Consider the following 14,322-nt stretch of genomic DNA (forward strand, 5'->3'; position numbering starts at 1 on the left):
ATTATTGATGGGATATTATTACAGAACAAGCTGGCAGGGAGACTTTACAGTCAGCTCACATTTTAGTCTGAAAACATGGTTTTATTTTTTATTTTTTTATCTGTATTGGTTTATCTGTTTTTACAGAATTCCAGCTACAGAGCTCAGTATCCTATGTCACTAACCAGATTGACAATTGACGCACCAACACCATTCAAAGCACATATAGAACCCATTCAATTAACAAGGGCACTACAGAACAGCGCAACGAGGTGGCGTGGGGGTCGGAGTTCATTCCTGTTTTTCAATTCCGATTCCTTTTTAAAATCCATTCCTAACACGTTATTAAGCAGAATGGCACTCGGCAGCATGCTGTTCAAATGAGCTTCTCACAGACAGCAGCACCAACACGACTTCAATTGAAGCCACTCTCTGTAGTCCATTAAACTGACTTCCAATGAAAGCAGCTGTAGAATCACAGCTATTACGAAGTCTCTAAAATACACATTCCAGTTCCTTTCAAAAGAAATTGGAACTGGGAATTGATTTTAAAAGGGAGCGGGGATTGAAATACAGGAACTGACCGCCTTTGTGTGTGCTTGCAAAAAGCAAACTCACCAACCAGAAGAGCAGTCCGAGACAATGCAGCACATACAAAGCTGTAACATGTAACTAATATGATTCCTCTGAGAATGTCCCATGTTTCTGTGCCTTGTCACTGATCTCTTGTAATCCCAGTGTAAGGAAGGCAATCCTACTCCACTATCCCGGGACTGTGCGCTGGCAGAAATCTAATTAAAACAAAGCGCACGATCTCCCTGGCACACAACGTCTTTAATGGGAAGCATCGCCGCATTCACGCATCAGTGAAAGCACTGAACACCCACAGAAAGACGATGACAGGAAAGTCATTTTCAAGTCTGGGATTAAAATACTGGGGCTGCCTGCATTTCAATCACACTGTGTGTCTGCTTGAGTTACAGCCCTAGCTCTGCATCATTGTAAAGGAAAAGGCGATTCGCTGATGAGAGATCGTACATTGAATCATGACATGTATTTACAAAAGTACCTAGCAAGTCCATTGCTATGCCACTGAAGAAGTGAACCACCTAGTGCGTCCTATAGTCAATTTAGCAAACTACTACTGTGACCATTAGTGTGTTTACATTCAAAGCAGCTCAACGCCTCTCCAGTCAATGATGTGTCCTGCACAGAATACAAGAGATCACGCTCGTGATAAAAATCACTCCTCATAACCTCACGCACGTGTATCAGTCACACTGATACCCACTCCGCTTAATATCACTGCGGGAAACACAAAATCGCAAGAACAGAAGGTTGCCATGCAGGCTTCACATCGTATGATTTAGCATACAGCGCATAGCGCTGCAGTATAATCATAGCAAAAGCGTGGTCAAAATGCAGAGAGATTGCAGTCTGTGCAACACAGAGTATCCTATCATTCTAGGACAGGACTGTCTGTGATATGAACTTTATCAACATAGGCTCCCCAAACCCGCCCTGCCCCCCGTGGCGCTAATACTGCAGCGGTGTGGACGCGCTCAGGTTGCGGTAGTGTTCGCTAGCGTGTCTTGGTCGCTGCACGTTATTCGTAAGAAACGCCAGGCAGGTATAGTGGATTATTCCGCTGGTAATGCACACTAGCTCTGATAGGTCAATCGCACGGAGATGGGCGTCGTGTCCCTGAAGTGGCACGTCACGATGAAGTAGAATATGATTTTATTATGTTCAGTCCCCTTTGAAAGGAAAGGCGACAGTGTCTCTTTACCTCTGTTGCTCCAAGCTGGATCACTTTAGTCGTCAAAACTAGTCGTAGGAAAGTCGCTTCTCAAGCAAGCCGTATTTTCCCGGTCTCCGCAGCCCAGCCAGCTCTCTATACCTGCCGGTCTGTGTTGCTCCTCGCACCGCTCCGGGCTGGACCGGGCTCCCGGCTGGAGGATCTCCGCGGCGGTTCTGTAATATCGATTACTGAGATTCATTTTATTATTGTTAGTATTAAAATATGAAGAAACCTTCTTAACACTGGCAATGGACCTCTTGAGAAAATGAACGTGCTAGTCTATGCTGCCCTGTACGGATGTTTAATCGCGTCAGGTAAGCTAGTTTGCTCCGGAATGTTTTTTTTGCTCTTGTATTTTATAGACGGTTCGGTTGTAAAGTGCGCATCGGCAGCGCGTGCGGATCAAACACTATTCAGTTAACTTCTGTTATTAAACCTAAATATGGGTTCGAGATAGAAAGTGCCGAACTTGGTTACATTCGTTTTTTTTTTTCTAATACCGTAAAAGAGCCAATAGCTGTTGGAAGACATTTGTATGGATGTATTTATATATTTTCGTATCTGTGATATCGAGGCGTTTTCTTTAACACACACACGCCTGCATTTTCAATGTAGTTTTAAAAGTTTGAAAGTACTGTTGTGCTTCGGATTAATTCAATGCTCGTTTGTTCAGAAAGAAAGAAAAAACTGAATTAAGAAGCGTTTTATGTAATTACATGCTGCTCATAAAACTCATATTTTATTATTATTATTATTATTATTATTATTATTATTATTTATTTCTTAGCAGACTTATCCAGGGCGACTTACAATCGCAAGCAAATACAAATACATTCAAGTGTTACAATATAAGTCATACAATAAGAACAAGAAATACAATAATTCAAATAGTGAAATACAAATATTATATAAAGCGTTTTAGAAGAACTTTTTTGTATTTAGGTCATAGGAACGTTTTTTTGTATATCAGGACAGAGACGCTAAAGGACGTTTTTGGGGGCTGCTTCGTAGCCTCTGCAGCATTCAGTTACTGTCCGTTCCAGTCTCAAACATACCTGCTGACTGCATGCTAAGGAGAAGGATTCCTTGCCACCCTAGCCTAATTGCATTATTGAACCATTAAAAATTGAAATCGATTTTTTTTTTTTTTTTTGGTTTGGGTTGTCAGGATGTGTTCTGAGTCGCCTGGGTAAAGTCGAGAGCTGCACAGTCCATTCGCAGCGGTAACCTGTGCGGCTGTATAAACCGCTGAGCTACGGGCATGCGGCCGGGGTGCAGGCGTGTTCGTGGGGGAGGCTTCATTATTCAGTCCGTTCCGGGTTGTTGGCTCCCAGGCTGTTTGGAATGACAGCCCGTCGCTTCTTTTATCGATCTGCCGCGGGTTTTCACAACGTGGTGTGTGCGTGTGCATGTCTCTGTGTGTGTGTATCTCTGTCTGTGTGCGTGTCTGTGTGTGTCTGTGTCTCTGTGTGCGCGTCTCTCTGTCTGTGTGTGTGTCTCTCTGTCTGTGTGTGCGTCTGTGTGTGCGTGTCTCTCTGTGTGTATGTCTCTCTGTGTGCGTGTGTGTGCGTGTCTCTGTCTGTGTGTGTCTGTGTGTGCGTGTCTCTGTGTGTGCGTGTGTGTACGTGTCTCTCTGTGTGTATGTCTCTCTGTGTGCGTGTGTGTGTGCGTGTCTCTCTGTCTGTGTGCGTGTGTGTGTGCATCATAATGAAAACTATAGCGTAGTAACCCGTTGTTTTTACAATGACACGCTTCCACAGCAGCTTGAATCCTCGGGAATGCCTCATTAGCACCGCAGAACCCGTCTAAAACTGTACCACTGCATTTTAACACGCCCCTCCCTCCTGTGGTCGTACCGTGAACTGCATCCCTCATTGCAAAAAATAAATCCGAGTGTTTTGCATAATTTGTGGGACACATCACCTTAAAGGGTTAATGGAAGGGTTACACATTTTAAGACCTTTGCTGCGACGCCTTTACGTATTATTTTTAACCCTTGCATTGCATCTGGGGTTGCAGGCCTGCCGCTGCAGCTGCAGTGCTACCACTGTGAAGAATACTCACTGGACAACGACTGCTCCTCGCCGCAGTTCATTGTGAACTGCACGGCCAACATCCAGAACGCGTGCCAGAAGGAGGTGCTGGTCGGCAGCGACGGTAAGCGAACAACCCCCGCAGCGCGGAACTGTACCTCTGTCGCAGTGAAACAGGACAACACTGTAGCACATTGTAATACAGTGAAAAAGCAAGGGGTGCAGTGTTTAATAAACGTTATGCAAGAGATCAACGCACAACAAGGTGAAGCCTCTCCGGGTTGAAACGTGTTAGGCGTCATCTGTAAGTGTGCGCTTTTATTCGATGTTTTTTGGATGTATAGTAATTGTTTGTAATTATTTTATTGCGAGTGTATTTTATTGAGTATGGGTTGTTGAGAGGTCTAGTGCGCGCTCTATAAGCTGTGGCTTGTCCTTCTTCGGGCACAACAAAGTGAAAATACTGAAAACTACAACGGGATGACCTCCACCTCCTAAAACAGTGTCCAGTACTTTAAAAGCAAACAAAAAAAGTCACAGAACAACTTAAACAAGCTGTTATTTTGAATATTAACGAACCCTTACCTCTCTTTCACCCTGACAGGTGTGTCCTACCGGAAAGTCTGCGCTTCCTTCACCACCTGCCTGATCGTGTCGGCGGGGTACCAGTCCTTCTGCTCCCCGGGGAAAGTGGGCTCCGTGTGTATAAGCTGCTGTAACACCCCTCTGTGCAACGGGCCGCGCCCGCCTCGGATCTCCGCGGCCGAGTCGCTGACCCCGGCGCCTCAGCGCACGGCTCTCTCGCTTGTGATTGCGCTGCTGCTTATCACGGACTTGGTTTAAACTCGACACGCTGATTATGAATCTGCCCGTTTTTTACATAATATAAAATCAACCAATTCTTTGAAAGTAAAGGAAGGAATCAGATGGATTTGAAACCCCTCTCCCTATCCCTATCACCCAAATGAAAGACCGGCACAGCAGTGCATTAGCACGCTGCACCACGAGTAACGCAGACTCACCTGGGCGTGAAATCATTATTACATTTTGCGATGTGGACCTGGCGAGAAATTGCGCTTCATTGTGACTTGAACTGGATTCAAATGCAAACCTTATTGGTCTACAAGATAATTTAAACAATATTCTGAAAAGCGAGGGATTGACACCCGTGCCTCATGTGGGACTTGAACAGATTACCCTGGGAACCAGTCCAGTTCTCTACCAACTGAGCCAGCCAGAGTTTCTTAACACACGTGTAAAATGCCAACTCGGTCTTCAATGCATTCTTTGTACAAGATGTAGAGGCAGACTGAGGCTGGATAACAGTTACAAGACAAGACCTGAACCACAGCGCTGGGGTTTACTTATCAATTAGTATTATTAATTAGCTCTATAGCAGAGAACACCAGTTGTACTGGACCTGGGTGTTGCTCTGGGTGTCATGGCAACCGCAGTCCCCCCCCCACCCCCCATATTTGAATAACCATAATATTGAAAATGCCCTAATTTTAAATATCCATGAAGTATCTGAACTAGCCCCTATCAACAAAGACAAACAAGTCAGTATTTCGTTTTAATCAAAGTTTATTTTAACAAATGAACATTTCTCTTTTATTTATTTTTTATTAATGCACGATTTATAACCCCAATCCCTCCCCCTCAAAAAGAACAAAAAAAAAAAAAATCTTCACAGCGTTAGAGATATGGTTCACTTTTCTTATTTTAAAATTGTGAAACTGATCCTCAGCTATCAAATAAGACGTATTATTTTCTCTCTCTAAATAAAATAAATGCTGATAGCAAAGTTTGGTAACCTGGTAATAGTAACATTGGCACTTTGCAAGGACAGAAAGATTCTTCCAAAGCATTAGGAAATAAGGACGTTTGGCTTCCCCATAGTCTCACAATGAAGCTGATGTTACTGAAGACATGAGCAGGGTTCAAAATGCAAAACCTGACGAGGGGTCAGCAATGGCATTGACTGGGGTGCAATCTGGAAGAGACATCTGTGCATGAAGAGGCTGCAGAGAGCGAATGCAGGGACAGCAACCCTAATTTAATCAGAATTCAATCAAACCCCTCCCTGCACTATCAGCCTACGCAGAAGCAGAATCACTTCGAACAAAAAAAAAAAAACATTAACAAGTTTCCTTTAGTTTTTAAGGTCAATGTGTTTTAGAATCCCTACACAGGTTGAATATATTGAGTAAGATGATATTTTAAACACAACACAGGGGGCTGGGAGACTGAAGAGCACTTCAGCCCAATCCCAAACTTGCTAATTCTTACAAAAAATATAAATCCAGCTCGGATGCCAATTTCAATCTATCCTTAGTTTTTATTTATTAGTTTATTTTTTATTCAAAACATAACATATATAAATGAACGTAACATCCCAGATTGATCTGATCAGGAATTAAGACTTCATCAGTGTATAAAACTGAGCTGTGAAGCAGTTAAACACTACAGCAGAAGCGTGTGCCATGCGTTCCACGCAGCTCACACGGCCCTTGCGTTTGGTGGTAAATCTAATTTAATCCTAAGTGGAACTGAAAAGCACCCTCTTCAAACGGACGGGGGTCCCTGGCATGCTTTCTCATTCACTTCAGTGCCACAATGTTTAAAACCGGGGTGCTACGAGGGTAAAAAAAGATGGGTCACACTGATCTAAAGAAACCGGGGTGCTACGAGGGTAAAGAAAGATGGGTCGCACTGATCTAAAGAAACCGCTCTTCTCTGTCACAATCACAGGAGCGAGGCCAATTAAGATTTGCTTTATAAAAAAAAAAAAAAAATAGCAACCGGACAACACTTTTTTTTGTTAAGTCTGTTAACCAGCGTGTTTTTTTTTTTTTTTTTTTTAAATAAACAGCCCCTCCTGCTGGACGAATCCAATCATGACAGTTCTGCAGCAGAGAATGCAAGGTCTGCACTGTGCAGGAGCCCTAAACAGAAATCACATCATCACCACAGTTCACATCCCTCCTTAAAACACAAACCTAATGTGAAGCCAAACTCCCACAAGAAAATATTCAAAATGACACATTATACTAGAAGAAAAAACGACTAATTAAGAAGAAAAGACAGAAAAAAGCACCAGAAGCATATTGGATACTACTCCTCGTCTCAGAAGGTTTTCCTTTTAATGCGAGATCAAGTTCACAGCCGCCTTCAGAGTCCCCTCTACTTCCGTTCCTTTTTCTTGTCCTGTTTAATAAAAGTCACATTGAAATTGAGCGGTTTAATAAAAAGGAAGGCGTACAATGTGTCTGAAGATATGCAAGAAGAAACAGCGACTGTCCTGGAAAATGAAACCAGAACGGATTCGGCAGTGGGATATTTCTAAAGTGTTTTACCTTCTCGTTCATGGCAAGGATGACCATCAGCTTCCTGAAGATGGTGACAAAGTCAAGGAAGAGATCCACGCAGTGCCTAGGAAGGGATGCACAGAAAACGAATTAATAAAACGCCATACGGATCCCACCTCAACGGACTTCTCAAATGAAACCCTCACCAGATGTAATCCTTGTCTCCCATCTCTGCCTTCTCGATTATAAGCTGCGTGTCGAACAGCACGAACGCACACATGAGAGCCAGCCCGATGTACAAGTGAGCCTGAAAGCAGGAGGGAGATAATATTAGGGTAACACAGCGCACGATGAACAGGAAAACGGGGCGCTCAACAGTGTGAAACGCTATTAGAGGGATGCTTATCACCTTGTGCACACCACACTGAAAAATCAAACTGCTTAAACATCCTACCTTGAAAAGCAGAGCCGATCCATAGAACATGTTGAACAGAGAAAGAAGAAACAGGAGAGACAAGCCAGACATAAGCGTGCCTAGAAAAAAAAAATATATATTATAAATCTTATTTAAGAAACGAGAACGTGTGCTTCTGTGCTAAAAAGCTCCTCAGCTGTGTACATTTTGTACCAGTTCTAAACACAAGAATATACCTGGAAACAGGGATGGAAATAAGACTCCTGTTGCACAGCAGTTTCACCCATTCCAAGTTTTACTATGAGCTTCATTAACCCCAGTGTAGAGGTAACAAGCTCAGGTGTGTCTTATTAAACTCTTAGTAAAACCAGGAAAGGATCAGACTGCTATGCAATGGGAGTCTTCTTTCCATCCCTGTTGGAAACACATGAACGAAAGGCTCTGCCTTACCTCCGAGGAAGAGATAACTCCTGCGCTGGGCGTACATGGCACTCAGTGTGAAGCACACAAAGATCACAGACGTAGCCAAGAAGGCAGTCAAAATGATGCTGGCAAAAACAAGACCAATGAAACGATCACAACGGAACATCATCGCAGCAGTAATCCCACGTGTACTGCAAACTAAGCACATCCTTTCTGTGAAGTACTACATTGATTAAACGTTAATGCTGCACAACTAGTCCAAGGTTATTTTAGGAGCTCGTAAGCTCAGCTTTTTTTTTTTTTTTTTGGTGGTTAGGTTTATATTCCTTCCACACGTCTGGTTCAGAATACTGCGTTACCTGCACTCCTAGAAGACCCAACACTTACAACAACTAGCAAATGCATTTTATCTTGAAAGCTGGGTTCGAAACGTAGTCCCAGAACATGCGCATGTTTAACAGAAGGGCTATCTTCACATTAACGGTGCACACATGACACAGCTGTACAGACATTTGCTGGAGAGGGTTTCACACGGCAATCTCTCCTGATAAGACATACCTGGGATTAATCGAAATGACAAAGTCCATAGTCGGCCCCAAGCCCACACCTTAAAACAAGAAAAGAAAAATGTTACATTGTACTTACTGGCGATAATTAAAAGATGGTGAAAATACACACAAACCTACCTACATATCATTTATTTTATGTACTTGACAGACGCCTTTATCCAAGGTGACTTACAGGTGTTACAGGGCAGCACAGAGTTACAATGCAAGCTCAGTATTTAAACACAGTGTAGTTTACAGTGAGTGCAGTGATACTACTAGAATACAATATGAACTAGCATGCAGCAAGTTAGGATTACAACACATTAGATCTACAAGGACACTGTAGTGCAAGAGTGCATTGGTAAATGAATGCAAATACTCAATGCGAGAAGGTTGAAGCACAAGGACAAACTGAGCTAGTACCAGCTCTTCCAAACAGCCAGCTCTGCTTTCTGTTCAGCAGTCTGAAAAACTGATTGATCAACGGCAAGACCACCAGCCAAAACAAACAAACAACTGTGTTCTTTAACAGGTCAGTTTAACAGACATCAGAACACATTCCAGAGCAGCAATTCAGAGGCAGTCCGCTGAAGAGCTCATTTGACGTCTTTTAATCGCTTAAGACGACAAGCATTCAAATCCGGGGGCTCTGAAATGTTGACTAGTTTTCCATGTTAAAACGTTTACAGTTTCATTAGACATCACTAGCCAGTAACGAGCAGCCTTTTTTTTGGCACAGACTGCAGGCGAAGCTGCTCTTTGATACAGTGGGGTTTCCAGGAACCAAGACGCTGATGAAACCAAAAACCAGCTGAAAGACGACACACACAAGCACTGTCCTGCTTCTCGAAGCCTTTATGCGGGGCTCCATTCCAGCTTTAAGTGGCAGATCAATCACAGCTTGAATTCGAGCCTCTTCTGCAAAGGCAGGGTTTGAATAAAGGAGAACACAAACGGCTACGCAAGGTCTCAAACCATTCCCTGATTACTGGGCATGAAATGAGCCCCGCCCCTCCCCAGTCTCTCTACCTGTAAGGAAGGCAAACCCTGAGAGAATGGCAAGCCGCTTCTTCTCTGTGTCCGGACGGTGTGGGGTCATCCCCAGCCAGGCCATCAGTGCCAGCGAGCCCAGGAGGGACAGCAGACCCCCCTGCGGAGAGAACAAGGTGCAGCTTAGCTTTCCGAAAGCCCTATTAACAACATTAAACTCCTAACCCATCACGACCAAAAGCCCTTTCACAACTGACCGTGAACAGGATAAAACAGTCTCTCTGCTATGTCAGTCATCTGTCATTCCTCAGTTAAATCAGCTGCAATGATCTGAATGCTATGTCAAGCCCAGCCCAGCCCACACTGTGATGAAGATCAATTGAGTCCCACTGTACCCCTTTTAGACACCCAGACTACCACAGACTCCTGTTGCACAGCGGTTTCACCCATTCCATTGTGAAGCTAGTGACATGCATCTCCTGGTTGGTACCTGGAAGAGTCTGAGGACCACGTGCACGTACGCTCCTGCCGCTGCCATGAGCATGCAGATGGCCAGGCTGGAGTACACATTCCTCAGGTGCTGCTGGGTGGAGCGGGAGCTGGGGGGTACACACACAGATACAGATACAGATACAGACACATGTACAGACACATGTTCATATAGATACAGATAGATGGATGCAGTGTGTCTGGGTGTTTCTCTTTCATCAGGACAAAGATTTCAAACCCAACACAAAGCTAAAACCAATTTGTTCAAATGAAAATAAATAAATAAATAAATAAAATAATAATAATAATAATAATGGTTTAATAGTCCAATTATATGATTGACCTATAATACATGTTCATTATATTATATTATATATATATATAACACACGAAAGTATATACTTGAAGTACTTACATTTGTGAAAATTTAAACAACGCGTCAAAGTTTATATTCCGGTCAAACGCGTTCATCTTGAGATGATTTTCTTGGGTCTTATCTGTATTTCAATCCAATTACCTGCAAAAAAGGGTAATAAATACAATGTACTGCTCCATTAAACACGTGGCTGATTTAACAAGGCAGGGGAACGTCGATTTGCACAGTGATTTGCAACTCAAAGTGAGGGCGGGTTTAAACAGGGCTGTAGTTTTAATAAAAGCGAGACGATGTTAAGGAAACTGCGCACTGGTAATAAACAAAACAAAAAAAACAACACGATCGGTACACGTGAGGTTTGTTTCGGGACAAAGTCTAACTTGTTAGTTATTAATTCATTCCATCTAAATGCTCGATCCACCAACTGAAATAAGTACGATCAAAACGACATCAAACGACACTTGTGTTTAAAGGACAAATGATCCAACGCTACCGGCAGTGAAACTGGGGCTGGGGTAAAACCGACAGCGGGCGTCGACCAGGATTTTGGGTTTGACATCAAGTTTGAATCAATGAAAATGAATCAGGAACGAAGCGGCGGTGCAGATTGCGAATCGGAAGTTTGAGCAGGCGAAGTGATTCAGATAACGCCAGTACCAAAGTCCGTCTGTAATGAATCGACTAGGGCGACAGTTACAGCAAGAGACGTCTATACATTCCGCATATTATCCAATACCTCTCAATGACTCAATCGCCCTTATTTTAGAACTATTTATATAAAAAAAACGTCAGATTTTTTTCAACCTCCCCCAAACACGATTTTGATTTGCATAAAAAAACCTTGCCCTGTTGCTGTTCTAAGCTCGTTAGTAGCTGTCATAGTGACTAAGACAATAACAGCTGGTCCCCTGTGTGAAGGATTGCTTCGCCGGTTAGCTTGCAGCAGCAGCAGCAGCAGCAGCAGCGCGCTGATGAAACGCAGCGGTAACTGGCGCGTGGAAATCGGAGCGGACTCGTGTGATCTGACGTCACAGGGAAGGGGGCGTTGTCAAGGCAGCCGAGACAGCAGGGCCTAAAAAGGAAATCGAGGTTTATAAAACCGAAAAATGATCCTACTTCAGCACTAAATACTGACAGCTCGCACTTATTTATCAAGAAGGCGGCTTGTATGCCACAAATAAGTCCGAGTTTCTTATAAACCAGGCGAGAATTGGGTGTTTTTTTTTTTTTTTTTTAAACTCCTTCGCTGAATGCAAATTTAAACAAAAATAATTCTTTATTTGACAAGAGTCGTCATTCTCCGATTATACAAACTTAAAATCAGAGATTTCTACCTTGAACTGTTTGATGTTTAAAGATGCAATGTTATTTTAAACCCCCACTATCGACCCGTACAAAAAACCAAAACAAACTGCGCACTCGCACTATCGTATGAGAAATGCAAATCCGTTCACATATGATATACCGGTAGTTGATCAACTTGTTACAAAAGCGGACATAAGTCACAAAACGCCGAACATGATTTAGTAAAATCGTGATCTTACTTTCTCTTTCTTTTAAGTTTTTTTTTTACATATATTGTTTGGAAACACTCAAAACACAGACCGCATCGTTAATAATACCTTACCAAGCGAAGAACACGGTATTTCAACACATCCGAAACACTGCGACAATCGTGTAAAACACCTACCCGCGTGTTTTCAATCAGGGTTTTGAACGCTTTTTTAAATTTGATATATATTCGCTTTCTTTCTCTTCACAGCTTCTCTCGCTCTCCCGTCTCGAATTATCTTTCCAAACTCTGCCCCTCCGCACGGTATGTGTCGGTCAGCACGTAGCCGTGCGTAGCGTCATACGTCACGGCAAGTCTATTTTGACCGAGTCTGCCTGCTGTTTTTTGGATATATGTTCCTCGTTTTTAATTTTATACGAATAATTTTTTGGAATGATATGCAGCACATATACCCACAATGTTAGGTAAACGTTGACTATTTGGTGGTGTTGATGTTCTGCTTTACCCATGACACGTATGAACAGGAACGGGATATTCACAGAGATGCAATTCATCCACTCATCGTTTCTGTGAAGCATATTCATCAAATAAAATGCGCACAACATAAACCCATTAGTATTTTGTTTGAAAAGTAAACGGGAGAGATACACCAACGCCTTCAAGGTGTTTAAAAATAAAAAAGCAAAATAAAATAAAAAAAGACTTTAATTTATTTGATTTATTTATAAAAAATAATACAGTTCTAATACATCTGGTATTGTTTTATATGTAAGTCGTTTATTGTACAAAGAGATGGACACCCTCGTATTGCAGAGTGTGTTCTTATGTTTTGTTAAACAATAACACATATTTAAAAATAAAACACACAAGAGTATTGTCTACACACTAAGCAGGACGAGGTCTTAAAGATATCAGCCCTGCATCCGATACTTCAAGGATGGCAACGGCACTCCCATTGCTTAGCGATTTGATCCATTCCTGGTTTTTACTATGGAGTTTATCAACACACCTGAGCTTGTTACCTATACACACTGTGGCTAAGCAAGCGTGTAGTAAAACCTGGAATGGGCGCAACTGCTGTGCAATAGGAGTCTTATTTCCGTCCGTGGTTTCCTTTACCCCTCGCTGGCTTTTTAAAGTTTATGACGGTGCGGTTATTCCAACACACGTCTGTTGAGCGAAAGGGCATTCTCAGCATTTGCCACTAGGCGGCAGTTTCTCTCTTGTTAAATAATATGTTTAATCCGGGTCTTCAGACAAAAACAGGAGCGTTTTGAAGGGGGTTCTGGAGTTTTTGCATACCGTGATTGACGGGCGGAGCCACCAACCAGGACCGCCTTTCCTAGGGCTGTGTGGGTGGGGGAGGGACACAAAGTGAGCGCTGTAGCCTCACAATAATAATGAATGGAAACTCTAAAGTAGCAAGTTGGGTTACTGCGTATATTAATTGATCTGCAAGCGGATACAACATGTAAAGAAAACAATGATTTTAATAATTCGGGCACGCGTTTTAACTAAGGGAAAGACACAAACCGAAGAATATGGAGAATAATGAAATATAAAAAAGAAAAAAGCATGTTTTAAACGCATTTATTTTGAAGTGGGAGATTTTATAACTTACAGATATTGAAGTGCCTTTATGTTATTGTTTTTAAAACAATACATTTGATTTACGGTATGCGTTGAGGAAATTGATTCGTCTGACGGGTTGCCTCATTCCGAACTGGATTCGTAGTTAATTTAACGGATTTATAAAGTTCTGTTTCAGTGGAATTCGTACAAAAACACAACGAACGGGGTCATTTTTTAATGGATTTTTTTCTCTTGGCTGAACTTTGTGAAGTTTCCGAATTGTAGAGGAAAACAATTCAACAAGACTTCCCTTTGGGGAGTTGATTTCTAAAACCGGACCCGAGCACAAACCGTGGAAGGAAATCGCGTTTTGTCCTCTAAAGGGAAAATGGGGAATGTGGAAAGTTTGGATGATCAGACGGATTTGAAACCCCACATCATGCCACTGAAACTCCCCATGCCCGAACAATGCGAGCTGGAAGAACGATTCGCCCTGGTTTTGGTGAGTACTTTTGGATATTTTCCGTTCTGTCGCACTGTCGGTAATGATTCGGACTGGATTTGGTAGTTATAACGGGTACTTGAAGGACCGACTTGCTTTTGTGGTCCCGTCTTTGTTTGGGTATCCCCGTGGGAATTTCCAGAACTTTTTTATTTTTTATTGTAAATGATTATATTTTTGTCGACTTTACTCAAAACACGAAGTAGTTATCTCCATTTTCGACGCCCGGGTAACTTACACGTCTTCCAGTTAACAATGGAGCTGTATTTCTGTGTTTCTCCTTATCCTGTCTGAGCAGATGGGAGGCTGGCTCGCTAGATCTGCCTCCACGGTGCCTGCTTCTTGAGCGCCGCGATTGTACTTGTAAATTCAC

General features: G+C 42.6%; 3 protein-coding genes across 9 annotated transcripts in view; 2 read left to right on the forward strand and 1 right to left on the reverse strand.

The window, feature by feature from the left end:
- Nucleotides 1-2,077: 2,077 nt before the first annotated feature.
- On the forward strand, nucleotides 2,078-5,590 carry LOC117971067 (ly6/PLAUR domain-containing protein 1-like). The gene is made up of 3 exons (XM_059011388.1): nucleotides 2,078-2,094; nucleotides 3,711-3,937; nucleotides 4,418-5,590. Exons 1-3 carry the CDS (start codon nucleotides 2,078-2,080, stop codon nucleotides 4,654-4,656), a joined length of 483 nt encoding a protein of 160 aa, XP_058867371.1. The 3' UTR covers nucleotides 4,657-5,590.
- On the reverse strand, nucleotides 5,380-14,277 carry LOC117967094 (probable Bax inhibitor 1). Of its 3 annotated transcripts, none has more exons than XM_059011602.1 (10): nucleotides 14,188-14,277; nucleotides 10,402-10,503; nucleotides 9,988-10,096; nucleotides 9,537-9,657; nucleotides 8,518-8,566; nucleotides 7,987-8,084; nucleotides 7,576-7,655; nucleotides 7,328-7,428; nucleotides 7,170-7,245; nucleotides 5,380-7,020 (listed from the first exon to the last, which is right to left on the reverse strand). In XM_059011602.1, exons 2-10 carry the CDS (start codon nucleotides 10,455-10,457, stop codon nucleotides 6,997-6,999), a joined length of 714 nt encoding a protein of 237 aa, XP_058867585.1. In that variant the 5' UTR covers nucleotides 10,458-10,503; nucleotides 14,188-14,277; the 3' UTR covers nucleotides 5,380-6,996. The 3 variants fall into 3 exon arrangements, with proteins under 3 accessions (XP_058867585.1, XP_034770182.2, XP_058867584.1); XM_034914291.2 differs by lacking the exon at nucleotides 14,188-14,277 and adding an exon at nucleotides 12,053-12,208; XM_059011601.1 differs by lacking the exon at nucleotides 14,188-14,277 and adding an exon at nucleotides 11,990-12,009.
- The window catches only part of LOC117971064 (formin-like protein 3), a 38,594-nt gene continuing 37,502 nt past the window's right edge, over nucleotides 13,231-14,322 (forward strand). For 3 of the 5 annotated variants that reach the window (XR_009311439.1, XM_059011594.1, XM_059011596.1), the window contains exon 1: nucleotides 13,232-13,949. Coding sequence is in view for 4 of the 5 variants with exons in the window: in XM_059011594.1 (XP_058867577.1) it covers nucleotides 13,836-13,949 (114 nt within the window). In the remaining variant the exon portion in view is untranslated. Of the gene's footprint in view, nucleotides 13,950-14,322 lie in introns of all 5 variants that reach the window. The other 2 variants (XM_059011595.1, XM_059011597.1) reach the window with 1 other exon arrangement.

This window comes from Acipenser ruthenus, chromosome 42 (assembly GCF_902713425.1).
Source record: "Acipenser ruthenus chromosome 42, fAciRut3.2 maternal haplotype, whole genome shotgun sequence".
NCBI classification, from domain to species: domain Eukaryota; kingdom Metazoa; phylum Chordata; class Actinopteri; order Acipenseriformes; family Acipenseridae; genus Acipenser; species Acipenser ruthenus.